We start from the raw sequence: 15,237 nt of genomic DNA, 5'->3' as shown, positions 1-15,237 counted from the left end.
ACAGGAGCTTCTCATGCTCCTGCCAAGACCACACAACCAGAGTTTCTTGGAACAGAAACAACATAACCTAATGTCTTTCTCTGAACACATTAAAGCCACTACGAGAGGCACCCTGTGCGTTTAAGTGCTTCGACTTTTTCCACAAGCTCACAGGACAAACCCCTCAAAGGATGTCCATGTTCAGTCATCTGTGAGGGGCTGTCACAAATTAAGCTTGATCTTTCTTGCTGCCAAGTGCACCAACCCCTCCTGCTGGGATTAGCTTGGCTCTGGCAGGGCCTCCTGTCACAGTCAGCCACCTGCAGGCATGCAAGCATAGGAGTGGGAAGACTGGCAAAAATAATAGCAAGAATGCGCACAGAGGGAACCTCTCCCTTTAGGTCACAGCAACAGCCAACCCCTCCTCTCTAACAAAGCCCTTTTCCTATGATAACCTCCAAGAGTTTTGCAAGGAATGTCAATACCTGCGGATCGTTACAACAACAAGGGAAGGTATTTACCCAAGGTCGATAAGAAAACCAAGGGGAGAAGCAGGAATTCAGACTAAGTCACCTGAGTGCTACTGCAGTGCTTTGTCCCTCAATGACTCTTCAGCTGACATTTTTATTTAAGTGCAAGTACCTGGGAGTACCAGCACACTACTTACACCTCTTCACGTGTCAGTTCTGATCCATGTCTGGTACTTATCTGGAAGTGCAGCGCTCATTACTGTGGTATACACCGTGTTACTGGCAGGGAAAGAGGAAAGGAGTGAGTGAGTGACATTCCAAAGGCAAGCAGATTCATTTCTAAAACTAGCAAAGCAGCAGAACAACTTTTAGTGAAAACGAATGTTGTGCTTAGGTACAGAAGGGTTAGAAAAAGTGAGAAGGAGATTGATAAAAATGAAGGTTGCTGGCACAAATTTTTAGTATTTTTCCCCCCACTTTAGCACTGTGTTTCTACATCCATTTTATCACAGTATTAAAAAAATGGTACTTCTAATCTCAGCAGTGACACAGATATAATCTTCTCCTTTCCAAATTTCCTCACATTTATATGACAGAGGAGAAGGAATCCTGGTATTAACCTTGAAGAAGCCATTACCAAGCTCTCATGCCAGTGACTGATCTAAAGAATGTACTGAGCTCCATATAAAAGCAAAACAAAACAGGAAAACCCACAAAGGTGCAGAACAATAATGGTACACTGAAATAAACCTCTTCAAAATTCAGTATGTGGTACCTAAAAGCTATGTCCCCATTTGCCATTTTTTTCCTTTTTCTACATCAAGCAAAGCTACTTCAGAAACTCCAGAGAAAGCCATTTTCAGTGTTAACACAAATCTTAAGGTTCCAAAAGTGCAAGGCATAAATGACTTAGCAGAAAGTTCAGTTCCTCCTCTAAGCAGTCATTTGTTTCACTGCTGCAAAGGAACTTCCCTTCACCAGACTGAGCCTAACGAAGTGTGGTTTCTTGGCTGGGGTGGCAGACCAAAGAGGAAGAGTGCTGTGGAAGTGAAAACACAGCATCACATCCACAGGCAAAAATCTAAGCCAGGAAACCACAAGATAATCAGACAGACACATAGGAATATCCTAAGCAAGTTTGTGATTGAGTTGTAAGTGGCCAGAGGTATGGCAGGAGGCAATGACTAACATCTCTGGGTCCAATACTTACTTGTTTAAGACTGGCTTCACTGACAACACCTGTACAGAAAGTTTGAAGAGTTGTCATTTTGGTAAATGAAGAGGGAATTAAAAGGCTATTTAGAGACAGTAATAGGGTAAAGTTATGAAAAGGAATAATGCAAAATCAGGGATTTCTCTTGCTGATTGTTGGGGGTTTTTACCATCATACCATTTTACAAAAATATTCTTTAAAAACCCTCTAAATACACATTTAAGATCTCCAAACTCACTGGTAAATATCACTCATGCCTAGCACTTTATCTGCCTACAGTCATATTTGTAATTGTGCTTGAAGTAAAGAACTGCACAAAGATGATGCTGATGGAATTCACCTCTTTCCACTTAGATTGGCAGGCTACTACAAAATGCCCAGGCAAGCGAGTTCAGAAACATTTTAACAAATAAACTTATCAGTCGTTAACTCTCCAGAGATGGTTGTACAGCACACCTTTGTCACCATGCCTTGCCAGTACAGCCTTTAAAACCCTGAAAAAAATGCAACTGCACTGCTGCTTCAAGAAAGAAATTTTAAGTCAAAGTCACAATGCAGAATTTAAAAGAAATACCTTAAAGAGGGTATCAAAATTGATGTTGTGCTGCCCAGTAGCATTGAGAGCTTTGATAGCTGGAGTTCTGGAGGAAAGCAACGCAGTATTGTTAAACACATTTTACTGTTCCAAACGCTACAAAGCACCAATGTGAAAAATTCCTCACTAAATGCCTTTACACTGAAAAGCCTTCCTTGGCCTAAAATAATCCAGAATTCTGTGTGACTGAATCTAGACTCACACCACTGTAGCTACTCTATTACTACACCACTGAGTACAGACCAACAGGGAATGTGCCAACAGCTTTTTGCATACTACACAGCCTGAAGACTGTGCGATGTCTGCGAGCACCTTCATAGCATCACCAAATACTTCTTCACTGTGAATCTAAATCCTTTAACTTTTACTAAACTTTGCTCTATAAAGCAATTTTTGGTATACGCCTTATCCTTCAATTTCTCATCTTTTATGCCAGGCAATGCCACACAGACTTTCCTCGGGCATCTGTGAATATCATTCCTTACTTTATCTGCTCCCTTTTGAGTGGCTTTACAGAAACAGAGTAAGCTGCCCTCTCAAGGAGCTAACACCTCCTCAGAAAGGAAAACACCCAAATCTCTAAGCCTTTTCAAAATAACAGTGTTATCTCACCACAGAGCTCCAAACTAAATTCACCTTCGATCATCAAAAGGAGGAGGGGTAGTCCAATGGTCATAGTTTGTCTCCACACGAAACCACCTATAACACAACAAACAAATATAAAAACAAACAAAAGGCAAATCAGTAGGTAATTAATCAAGGCCAAGACTCGCTGTCTCTGTTTTGCCAAAAGGAAAAACCTCCTTCCTGCACCTCATGCCAGCCCAAGGACACTTATGTTAATATACCAAGTGGCTTTTACCATAAAACACTGAACACAAATGAAAAAGGAGCAACGTCTGAACTTCTAGTGGCCTCAGTGACAAGAGCACTGCTGACTGCTATAAGAGCAGTATCAGACCTTTAAAGAACTGATTGGAGAAGAGACCATGGGTATGATGCAGCCTGCAGCATTCCACTGGGAGTACACAAAGCCAACAGGACACCTGGCTGTGGGTAAGCCAGTACTTACTGACTGGCTGTATGCATTCAGTGCCCTTTTCACCACAGGGCAACTATTCAGAATCTCCTTCGTGTTTTACACTGCTGATGTCAACAAAATTTATAGAAAGTTATTTTTGAGCCTTCAACCCTTCCACCACATTAAGTCAAAGCTACCTGGAAATTGCTGAATTTCCTGGTGCAATACCTGGCAGACAGACAGGAAAGGCCCTCGAGCCTTGCCTCCTTTAGAATCTGGCTAAAAAAAATTAGCACATACAGATTCTTTTTCCACCCTTAATCCTCCAGACTGCCCCAACCTGATAAGGTGGTGTGACTCCTTCTCAAAGAGAAGGAGCTGGGGCTCCTTGCAGAGGCTTTCAAGCCTTCCTGTCCAGCTGTAAGTATTAATAAGCAATGCCCTGAACCTCTTGAGAAAGCTGTGTCACTAACCTTACCAATCACCCAGGAGGGAATATGAAAAAGAACACAAAACAAAATGGTTTTTGCTACTTACGCTCCACCTAAAGGATCGAGAGGCCAGAGATCTGCTGGCCCCCTCCTGTTCCTTGTTATGACCATGCCTTCTTTGGGCGAAACACCTCCTACAATATAGTAAACTTCAGCAATGATGGGAATGCCAGCTAGTCTGAGAACAGCCGACTGAAAGTCCTCTGCTCTGCTCAGGGTCTATTACAAAAAGGAGATTGCAGTGAACCAGAGATCACAGTGAACCAGGGATCACAGAGCATGGTCAAGCACAAAAATGAGCACTGGGACATCTTATAAAGGAAAACTGGTCCAGCTTTTTTGAAACTGACTGAAGTGCTACTTGAAAATATTTCTCTGAAAATAGTTTTCCAAACTGACTGGCATATGAACATGAAACGCATGTGACTTGTGAATGAACTCCTTAATCCCAGCTTTGCAAATATTCAACCAATAAATACACAGACACATATACACACATGTATGTACACATATGTATATGGTTAAAAAGCAAAAAGCACATGAAATTCAAATGGAATTATTCAAAATGAAATTCAAATGACATGCCATTCAAATGACAGAGGCATGTCCATACTCTGCAAATTCTGTCCTCAGCAGAGCCTTTCAATGTGATCAATGGAACAGATGAATGGGGATGGAAGAAGGGAAAATCACACTGCATATCTCCATTTTGAGAAATATGGAGGTTTAAACCATCAAAGCTGGTGGTTTAAGAGGATTTAGGCAACAATGGTGAATAAGGCAGAGGCATTGCTCACAGCAAGCCCTGCCACAGGCAGGTGGCCAACTTAGTATGAATGGACAGTCACCACAGCCAATGAAGCTATTGTTTTCATGCACAGGGCCACAACCTGTGGAAGTACATCTTTAAAAATGAATGCTGTGCAGGAACTAAAAACAAACATGTAGATCATGCATCAAACAAAACTGTTCAGACAGGTGAGGAAAGCTCTGGAAAAGTTATCTCTGACAGCAATGCTGCAGTGACTGTGTCACAGCCTGAAGTCACATCTCAAACTCAAAAAATAGGAACCACAAACTCTCCAGCAGACATTATTTACCTACATACCATATCATTCATGTTTACCATAAGTCAAGACTCTGAGAAGCAGCAGACCCATTTTATCTTAGTAGGACCTTAACGCAGTATTGATAAAACAGACTATACAGAATACCAGTGTAATCCTTCTGCTCACCAGTGAGGTCTACATTTTTAATATGGTAACATATCAACCATAGTGTAAAATAACCACTGGGTGAGATACTAACCATCTCAGGGTGCAGCTGCTTCATCTTGTTAAATTACAAAATCACAGCTAGCTGAAATAGTCCCTAGGAATTAAGTCTTTGCATAGCTTCTCAAAGACTTTTGGCACTGATTACAGCTTGCCCCCCGGAAGGACTGGAATTGCCCTCCCCCATACACATCACTAATGTTTTGGTGACAATACGTATTTCCTCTTACAAAATGCATCTACTTATCAGTTTATTGAATTTTATAGGAAACTAAGAGTTTGTAAGTACAAATGACATCACTGTGAAATATGAGAAAATGACTTGGGGAACTTACATCTCGGACAAGCCAGCTGACAGGGTAATTCCGATTCAGAAAAGCAGCTATTGCATTTTCCCACCATCTACCACCCGCTAAAAAAACAGAAAGAAAAGAAATTACTATGCATGCATGTTACTCATGCTCTGTGAAATTTATCCTCCTGCCTTCTTTTGTCTCTAGCTCTGCAATCTCTCCCTTACTGCCTTACAAAAGAGCAGTGCAATAAATTCTTTCATTCTCTAACTACACCACTATCATAAAACCATCAAATTTAGGCAGCTTACATTGACTAACAAAGCACACACAATCTGAAAACAGTCAGAGCCTCTGTACCGTCTCAAGCTCACTGTTTATAACACTGAATGGTGACAGTACTCCTTTGCTACTGTATTCCTTTACTGGTATTTACACATAAAATGTGCTGCAGAACCAGGCTAACATACCCTAGAAAGCACCTGGTTTACAAAATCTGTGTTTCAAATGCTCAGCTTTATGTACCATTAGATTTGGATACTAAACTACCACAGACAGCTAAATCAGTGAAACAGGGCAGCTGCCTATCAGCATAGAATGTCAACACTTCAGAAGAGCTAACAAAGTGCATCACATCCAGGTGAAACTACAGCTCAAATATAAATAGATAACATAATCCCAACTGAAGTTCAACCACGGCAGCTGGATTACCACCCCTGCTTTCCAGAAAGACCTGTAACAACAGAAGTCATCATTATCTTAGACTGTCTACCAAAAGGTACGCTATTCCTGTGACCAGCTGCCTTAGAGGGTGCTGTAAAATGAGAAGTCTGAGGTATAGTGGACAATAAAGACGACAGCGTTCAGCACTGTACAGAGGACATACAATAGCACTCAGAACTTACCAGTGCTAGCAATTTCAATCAAAAAAAATCATGTTCCTTCCTGTTTTGCTCACTTGCCAGCTGCTCAGATTTTAAACTGCTTTTGTTCACAGCAGAATAATAAGCAATAAAGAGTCAAAAGTGACTGGAACCAGCACTAGCACTTGGTAACAGCTATTTCCAAAAATCTTGCAGATCTATTCATATGTCTCCGTCTGTCAGCTCAAATATTAGCATGAATCACCTCACTAGTCATCTTACTGAATTATTACAGCAGGAAGAATTACAAAGAAATCATGAAACAGGTAAAAAAGAGGTAGTAATAGTGTTCGTGTTCTTGAGAAAATGAGAACTACGAAAAACAGCACATGAAGTTTATAAATATTTGTACGCCAAACCCACAAAACCACAGCAGAAACAATATGCTTGTCACTTGATAGACCTTCACCCTACTTTAAAGTCATCCCCCTTGGCAGCTGTAGTTCACATACTCATTTCCCTAAATTTTTAGCTCAGAAACAAGATTATCTGATTAAAAGAGAATATTGAAAAGAAAAGAAAAAATGCTTACCACAATCACACGTGAAAAATAAACACTTATTTTAGATGTTGGTTCTAACTCAGACTACACTGTTTCCAGTTCTAACAAACAGCTAAGAAAGAACAGCAAAAAGTGGCTGCTGCTTAAAAAGAAAGGAAAAAAAGAAAATAAGAGGGGGAACAGGATGGAAAAGGCAAACCCAAGGTCTGAGTTGGACATAACTATTAATATCTGTGAAAACTGAAGTGCTGCTCTGCCTTCCTGACTGTTACAAGACCTTCTACTGGCAGGCCTTAGTTCCCAGTACTGACATCTTTCAACTTTCCTCCACTACTGGATCTGTCCTCAGCTGCCTTCCCAGCACCTCCTTGCATTTTCTCAAGCCCTGCTGCCCCTACCCTAGATCTCAGTGTTGCCCTTCTCTTGCCATCCTCTTTCAAGCTGCCTTATGTGGACAGAGAAATGTGGAATAAAGAGCAAAGGATAGAGAATGAGGAAAGCCTTTATTTGCTCTACACACAGTATCACACACAGTATCACAGTATGTTAGAGATTGGAAGGGACCTCAAAAGATCATCTAGTCCAATCCCCCTGCCAGAGCAGGAACACCTAGATAAGGTCACACAGGAACGTGTCCAGGCGGGTTTTGAATGTCTCCAGAGAAGGAGACTCCACAACCTCCCTGGGCAGCCTGTTCCAGTGTTCCGTCACCCTCACTGAGAAGAAGTTTCTTCTCAAGTTTAAGTGGAACCTCTTGTGTTCCAGTTTATACCCATTACCCCTTGTCTTATCATTGTTTGCCATTGAGAAGAGCCTGGCTCCATCCTCATGACACTCCCCCTTTATATATTTACATACACTAATAAGGTCACCCCTCAGTCTCCTCTTCTCCAAACTATAGAGACCCAGCTCCCTCAGCCTTTCCTCATAAGGGAGATGCTCCACTCCCTTAATCATCTTAGTTGCCCTGCGCTGGACTCTCTCCAGCAGGTCCCTATCCTTCTTGAACTGAGGGGCCCAGAACTGGACACAATATTCCAGATGCGGTCTCACCAGGGCAGAGTAGAGGGGAAGGAGGACCTCTCTCGACCTACTGACCACCCCCCTTCTAATACACCCCAGGATGCCATTGGCCTTCTTGGCCACAAGGGCACAGTGTTGGCTCATGGTCATCCTGCTGTCCACTAGGACCCCCAGGTCCCTCTCCCCTACACTACTCTCTAACAGGTCGTTCCCCAACCTATACTGGAACCTGGGGTTGTTCCTGCCCAGATGCAGGACTCTACACTTTCCCTTGTTATATTTCATCAAGTTTCTCCCTGCCCAACTCTCCAGCCTGTCCAGGTCCCGCTGGATGGCAGCACAGCCTTCTGGTGTGTCAGCCACTCCTCCCAGCTTAGTGTCATCAGCAAACTTGCTGACAGTACACTCAATTCCCTCATCTAAATCATTGATGAATGTATTAAATAATACTGGTCCCAATACTGACCCTTGAGGCACTCCACTAGATACCGGCCTCCAACTGGACTCCGCCCCATAGACTACAACTCTCTGGCTTCTCTCCTTCAGCCAGTTTGCAGTCCACCTCACTACCTGATCATCCAGGCCACACTTCCTCAATTTAGCTATGAGGATGCTGTGGGAGACTGTGTCAAATGCTTTGCTGAAGTCAAGGTAGACCACATCCACCGCTCTGCCATCATCCATCCACAATGTTATTTCCTCATAAAAGGCTAGGAGGTTGGTCAAGCATGACTTCCCCTTGGTAAAGCCATGTTGACTGCCCCTCATAACCCTCTTATCCTTGACATGCCTTAAGATGGCATCAAGGATAAGGTGTTCCATCACTTTCCCAGGGATGGAGGTGAGGCTGACCGGTCTATAGTTACCCGGGTCCTCCTTCTTGCCCTTTTTGAAGACTGGAGTGACATTTGCTTTCCTCCAGTCCTCAGGCACCTCTCCCGTTTCCCAAGACTTGGTAAAGATGATGGAGAGTGGTCTAGCAATGACTTCCGCCAGTTCCCTCAGCACCCGCGGATGCATCCCATCTGGACCCATGGATTTATGGATCTCCAGATTGCTCAACTGGTCCCTAACCCATTCCTCATGGACTAAGGCAAACTGCTCCAGTGACCTGACTTCATCTGAGGTCTCAGGAGTACAGGGCTCTTCAGGACTGCCTCCGGCAGAGTAGACTGAGACAAAGAAGGCATTCAATAACTCTGCCATCTCAGTATCTTCTATCACCAGGGCACCCATCCCATTCACCAGTGGGCCAACCTTGCCTCTGGTGTTAGTTTTATCAGCTATGTATTTGAAAAAGCTCTTTCTGTTGTCCTTGACCCCTCTCGACAGATTTAATACTAAGGAGGCCTTAGCCATCCTAGCTGCCTTCCTACATCCTCTAGCAGCAGCCTTATATTCCTCCCGAGTGGCCAGCCCCTCCTTCCATGACCTATAAACTCTCCTCTTCCACTTGAGCATACCCAGCAGTTCCTTATTCAGCCACGCAGGTCTCCTGGCCCTCTTCCTTGACTTCCTACGTGTCGGGATGCTCAGCTCTTGAACTCGGAATAAGCAGTTCTTGAATGTCAACCAACTATCTTGGGCCCCTTTACCTTCAAGCAGCCTTGCCCATGGGATTTCCCCTAGCAATTGCTTGAACAGGCCAAAGTTTGCCCTGCTGAAGTCCAGGGTTGCAATTCTACTTGCTCTTCTACTGGTCCTACCACACAAGATCCTGAATTCCACCATCTCGTGGTCGCTGCAACCAAGGCAGCCCTCAACCTTTACTGCTTCGACCAGACCCTCCTTGTTAGTGAGGATGAGATCCAGCAGCGCTCCTCTCCTGGTTGGCTCATCCACCATTTGCATGAGGAAGTTATCATCCATGCACTGGAGGAACCTCCTGGACTGTGGCTGGGTTGCTGTGTAGTCCTTCCAGCAAGCATCAGGGAAGTTAAAATCCCCCATGACGACCACGTCCTGTGACTGTGAGGCCGCTCTCAGCTGCCTGTAGAAGGCCTCGTCAACTTCCTCACCCTGATCTGGTGGCCTGTAACAGACACCCACAACAGTATCACCCCTGCCAGCCTGCCCCTTAATTCTCACCCACAGACTCTCAACTCGCTCGTCCCCTGTCCCTGGACAGAACTCAGTACATTGCAGCTGCTCTCGCACATAAAGAGCAACCCCACCACCCCGCCTGGCTGGCCTGTCTTTCCTGAAAAGGACATAGCCCTCCATGACTATATTCCAGTCATGTGAGCTGTCCCACCACGTCTCTGTAATTGCCACCAGATCATAATCTCCTGACTTAACACAGGTCTCCAACTCCTCCTGCTTATTTCCCATGCTGCACGCATTGGTGTACAGGCATTTCAAGGAGGGAGCTGAGCTCACCAATTTCACCCTAGGATTATAGGAGGCCTCCCAGTCTTCATCAATCCTAGAGTGCTGCCCCACTGGGGCAAGCCCAGTTACAACCCCATCCCCTTTCGAATCTAGTTTAAAGCTCTCCAAATGAGCCCTGCTAATTCATGCCCCAGCATCCTTTTGCCTCTGTGAGTTAAACCTTTCCCACGTGCCATCATCCGGACTGGAGCTTTATAAAACCAGCCGTTATCAAAGAACCCAAAGCCCTGCCTAAAGCACCAGTCTCGTAGCCAATTGTTTACGGACTGAATTTTCCCATTCAATCCCACATCATCACCACAACTGGAACTTTTTCTTCCAGTCTCTACTCTGCCATCTCCAGTTGCTTCTCTTGAACAGACCACATTAATTTGTCTTTTACGGCTTTCCCGAAGGTCCTCTGCCTCCTGCGACACTTTTAAAGCTCAGATAACACTGTGATGGCAAACAAACCCCTCTGTCCTTTGCAACAGCCAAAACCTGGCAGCATGCATGCTTTCACTCCCTGAGGGCAAGATAAGACATTCAATTTCAGTTCCTTAATTGTATTTTTCCCTCTAGGAGAATATGACAGAAGGGCCAAAAGAGGCAATGATCAATAAAACAGTGTATGTCACATCAAGTGCCAAAGACAGATTTGTTCACCTCGTTCATCACCGGAGATTGTGAACTTGTGTGGACTTTGTCCAGTCCATAACCCGACGTAACCAAGAAATGTGGTGCCTTGATACGCTATCTGAAACCAGGAAAGACGCAGGATGTCAGCATGCTGGAACAGAATACTACTTCAAATACAGGCAACATTCTCTAGCAGCAAACTACTTTTTTCTAAGAAATACACTTTGGTCACAAAAATTAACAAGGCCTTAGGGAAAAAAAAGCCTTAGAATCAGTCCCTGCCCAGACTGATCTCTTTTCTCTATTCTCTAGTATTTCTTCTTTACTATCTCAACATTTCCTTCCTTTAACCGTCTTCTTCCAAATAATGACCTTGAGATACTAGATCATGTTCTATTTGTTCCAGTTTATCACCACAAGCTGAACGTCCAGAAAGCAAAGAAACCCAGCATTCATCCCCCAGTCCTGGAGAGAGCGACTGCAGCACTCTAATAATCCAGTAAACCTGGGATGCAAACCACATTCCTACACTAAATTCCAGCTGTCTATGCAGTCATATGACCATACCATGTTCCTTCATGGAATATCACCCAGCCACATCAACAACAGATCGTACCTGCCCACTTTTTATAAACTGCACATCGATTGTTATCTTGCTTAATATATCAACAAAATCATAATCCAGGTTCCGACCATGGTAAATGTTTCCTTTGTCATCCTGAGCGACAATACTAGTACAGAACCTTCCCGAACAAAAAGGAGAAAGAATGATTTCAGAAAAAGCTATGACAACACTTGCAATATTACAGTTAAACTAGCTAACATTTCAGAAGGAGTAACTGACTTTATCGTCTGCAAAGTATTTTACTAATGTAAGCAAAGTATTATACTAATGTAAGAATACAACTGGGAGTTTGCATTAACACCTGTGTTTCCCAGCCTGAGAGAACAGTCTCATCCTGTACTTTCAGATAAGGTTTCTGACAGGCTTTAATTTAAAATTGGAAAAAACCAAAAGTGGGGTCAGAATGGTTTGGCTGAAGCTCTGCATAACTACATAACACTCCATATGGTTTATGCACGATATTCATAAGGCAAAGTCCTCTTCCACACAGTCTAACACACAAAACTGTACATTACTTATTAGGTCGCATATTACAGACCAGGTAGGAAGCAGCAATTCTAGTTGGAAAACATTCATTATTTCATTTGACTTCATTATTTCCTTATTTCCAGTTTCATTATTTCACTTCTAAATTGAGATGAAAAGCCAACATCTAAAAACCATCCACAAAGCATCAGTCTACAACATTCTGGATTTCATTCTGACAATTGCACACTATTTCATCTCAGTTTGGACTCCACTCACATTTTTAATCACAACTAGATAAAAAGGTCAAACAAAGTTCTTTCAGTTGTTGTTAAAGTATCAGCCATCTCAGTAATAATCTAACCTCATCTCTAGAACAGGAAGTGGGCTGAAATTCCGAATGAGCAGAAAATTCAAAAGTTATTATGTCCTTCCAGTGATACCCAGCACTGCCTTTCAAACCTGTGAAGGTAAAAACTGCAAACAAGTACTTTTCTCCCAGCTGATGTTTTTCTTTAGTAACATTAAAGCTGAGAAACTTAAAATGTCATGGGCTTTACCAGGGCTAAGAATGATACCTATCCTTTGTGAAGTACTAAGAGAGCCAACATTTAAATGACTGCCTCATGTGATATTAATGCCTATTAAAAGAAAGACTGCTTTAGCCAAATACCAGAAGGCAAGAAAAATCATAAAATAAATACAAGCAGCTGTATGTGCCTGGTTTTTATAACAACCTGTATTGATTCTATATGGAGAAATATTTTTAGGCTCTTCACAGGCAACACCAAGTGTTTGTTACTCTCCTGCACATGCTTGTAGGGGGGAAAAAAGACAACAAAACTGAGTATTCTTTCCACTGATGTTTTGTTTTCTATCATAAAGATACTACATCCATTTTCCATTGTGCAAACCAAAAGATTACATTACGCAGTCATTGAGAACATTCATCCAGAAAGAGGCTGGGAAGCACTCTGATCTCAGACGAAAGGTTAAAATAACTAGATTGCAACTAATTTTTCTAGTTTAATTTTTAGTGAAATTGGACAATTTAAATGACAAAAGAGTGTATTACATGATCCAAGATAAATGAAAACAAATACTTTGAATTGGTGGTCCTTCCTGATTAGCAGAAATTGTTCTCATACCTCTATTTATTTATACAGCTATATATTACCTTTATCAACAGATAAAAACACCGTTTGCATTTCTCTTTCAATTCAGGATACAAACTGCCTAATGGGAATGAAACCTTCCAGCTGGACATAGGAAGGAGTATGAGAATTAACAGCGCAAATAATCTGCCACATGTCTACACCTGCCTTTTAATGCATTCTCCCAGATGGAGCTAAAACTACTCTCAGCATCCATTCCTACCAGATCCGGTAAGTACCACTTACGCAGTAGATTCGTAGGCAAAGTTAAGCAGGACTCCATCTCCAAGACTTATTCCCACGGCTCTGCACAGTCCTAGCATTTCCCCCGCGAAGGGCTGTGGCATAAGGAACTCCAATTCCATTCCTATGGGTCGAATAACTTCGTGGACCCATTTTGGTACCCTTTCACTGCAAAACACACGCAAGGCATGAGCTGAGACAGAAACAAAAAGGTCTGCAACTTACACTCAGCAGTCTGACAGCGGGGAATTATGCCAGTTCTCTGGCAGCCGGTCCCAGCCGGTGCTGACCGCTCACCCCCATCCTCTCCCATGCTGCATCAGACATCACTGCATCCCTTCCCTCACCAAATGCCATTGGCTTCTGCACATCCTCCAAGAAGCCTGCACAACCCGAGCAAAAGACGTGTCCCTCTGACAGGTTTCTAAGTGTACGAATAACGTAAATGTATTAAGTTAACGCTCAAACCCCCTGAATTCCTGAGGTCAGCGCAGTTCAGCAGCAGTGCTGCATCCCTTCACCCTCTTCCTTCAGGCCCAGCCGGAGCGGGTCTTGGCGGCGCGACAAGGGCTCCGCGGCGGTGGGGAGAGAAGAAAAGCGACCCTGGCTGCTCCCTCCGCCCCAGCCACCTCACATCCCGCTCCCCAGCTGCCCCGTCCCGCACTCACTCGATGACCCGTGCGACGGCGGCGCGCAGGAAGGCGGGGTCGAAGTGCCGCAGCACCGGCAGCCACCGCTCCTCGGCGGGGCTGTCCAGGCTCACATTACACAGTAACGGGGCCGCCAAGGGGGAAGCCGGAGCCGCTGCCGCCGCGCACAGCAGCGCCAGCAGCCCCCACAGCCGAGACCCCCTCGCCGCCGCCCGCCACATAGTGCTGGACCCGGCCGCGGCGTTCGGGACAGCGCCGCCGGCAGACGGGCAGGCCGAGGGGAAAGGCCGGGACATGGCCGCGGCCGCCCCGAGGTACAACGACCGCCCCCTGGCGCAGAGGGGGAGCCTGCGGTGTCAGGTCAGCCGAGACCAGAGGTAGGACGTGAGGGACAGCGACTATAGTGCAGCGGAAAGAACCCAGGAGTAAAGGAGCGGTGAGCGTGTGTACTGCAGTGCCCCGCGGTTGTATGGCTAACAGTTTGGAAAAGGCAATCCAATACAGTAGGGGAGGGGAGACAGCCACAGCCCATGGCTCTCCGCTTGCTGTAAACAAGAGGGAAAAGGGAGGAGACTAGATACTTGCCCTAAGGAATATAAAAAGTAATTGTCTCCCCCTTTCAGCCTCCAAATCTTCAGTTTTAGGACACCTGCACATCTAGGGAAAGGGGCTTCGGTTCTTCAACAAAAAATGGAATAGTGAAAGAGCATTATGTAAGTGCTTCTCATGTTTCAGTGGTTCCTTCAGTCCCATAGGATTGCCCCTCTGCATTTGCATCTCCTGATCTCAGCTACACATCCTCCACTTGCTATTAGGCCCAAGTCACAATCCCTGCCTTGTCCTCAGAAGGAGCATTTAATTAAAAGTAACATTCAAAGCTGCAGAAGCTTTGTTCTTTATCTCTCTCCCCCACCACCCCCCCCATAAGCTTTTTGGCTTGAGGAAGCAAGATGTGACAACAACCCACAAATAAAACAACTAATAGGAATTAAATACAACTGAGTATTAAACATAAATATAGCTAAGCTGAGTGAATTCCCATGTGGGACAAACATTGACCTGCCTTCCCATGAAAGGAAATAAATACCCCATTCGAATGCTTTCCATTATACTGTGCATATGGCACCTGTTTCTGCCCCACAAGGAAACCATTTCAAACAGCATTTGAGAAAGGATGGTGGTAGCAGTAACCCCCTCAAAGTCTGGCTAAAGCAGGAGTTACTTCTGACAAAGAACCCAAATATTATGTTATTTTCACGCATACCTCAAAAATCAGAAAACAGCAACTCCCACCACAAGATGATTCC

At 44.2% G+C, this 15,237-nt stretch overlaps 1 protein-coding gene across 1 annotated transcript; it reads right to left on the bottom strand.

The window, feature by feature from the left end:
- Positions 1-652: 652 nt before the first annotated feature.
- On the bottom strand, positions 653-14,151 carry NAAA (N-acylethanolamine acid amidase; the record flags this gene model as incomplete). The annotated part of the gene is made up of 10 exons (XM_080639023.1): positions 653-728; positions 1,660-1,688; positions 2,237-2,303; positions 2,894-2,956; positions 3,816-3,988; positions 5,379-5,455; positions 10,821-10,911; positions 11,410-11,536; positions 13,284-13,448; positions 13,949-14,151. 10 exons carry the CDS (start codon positions 14,149-14,151, stop codon positions 653-655), a joined length of 1,071 nt encoding a protein of 356 aa, XP_080495149.1.
- Between the last annotated feature and the right edge of the window lie 1,086 nt (positions 14,152-15,237).

The sequence above is a fragment of the Psittacula echo genome (genome assembly GCF_963264785.1).
Source record: "Psittacula echo genome assembly, chromosome: 1".
Lineage (NCBI taxonomy): Eukaryota > Metazoa > Chordata > Aves > Psittaciformes > Psittacidae > Psittacula > Psittacula echo.
This window is presented reverse-complemented; position numbering and strand designations above follow the sequence as displayed.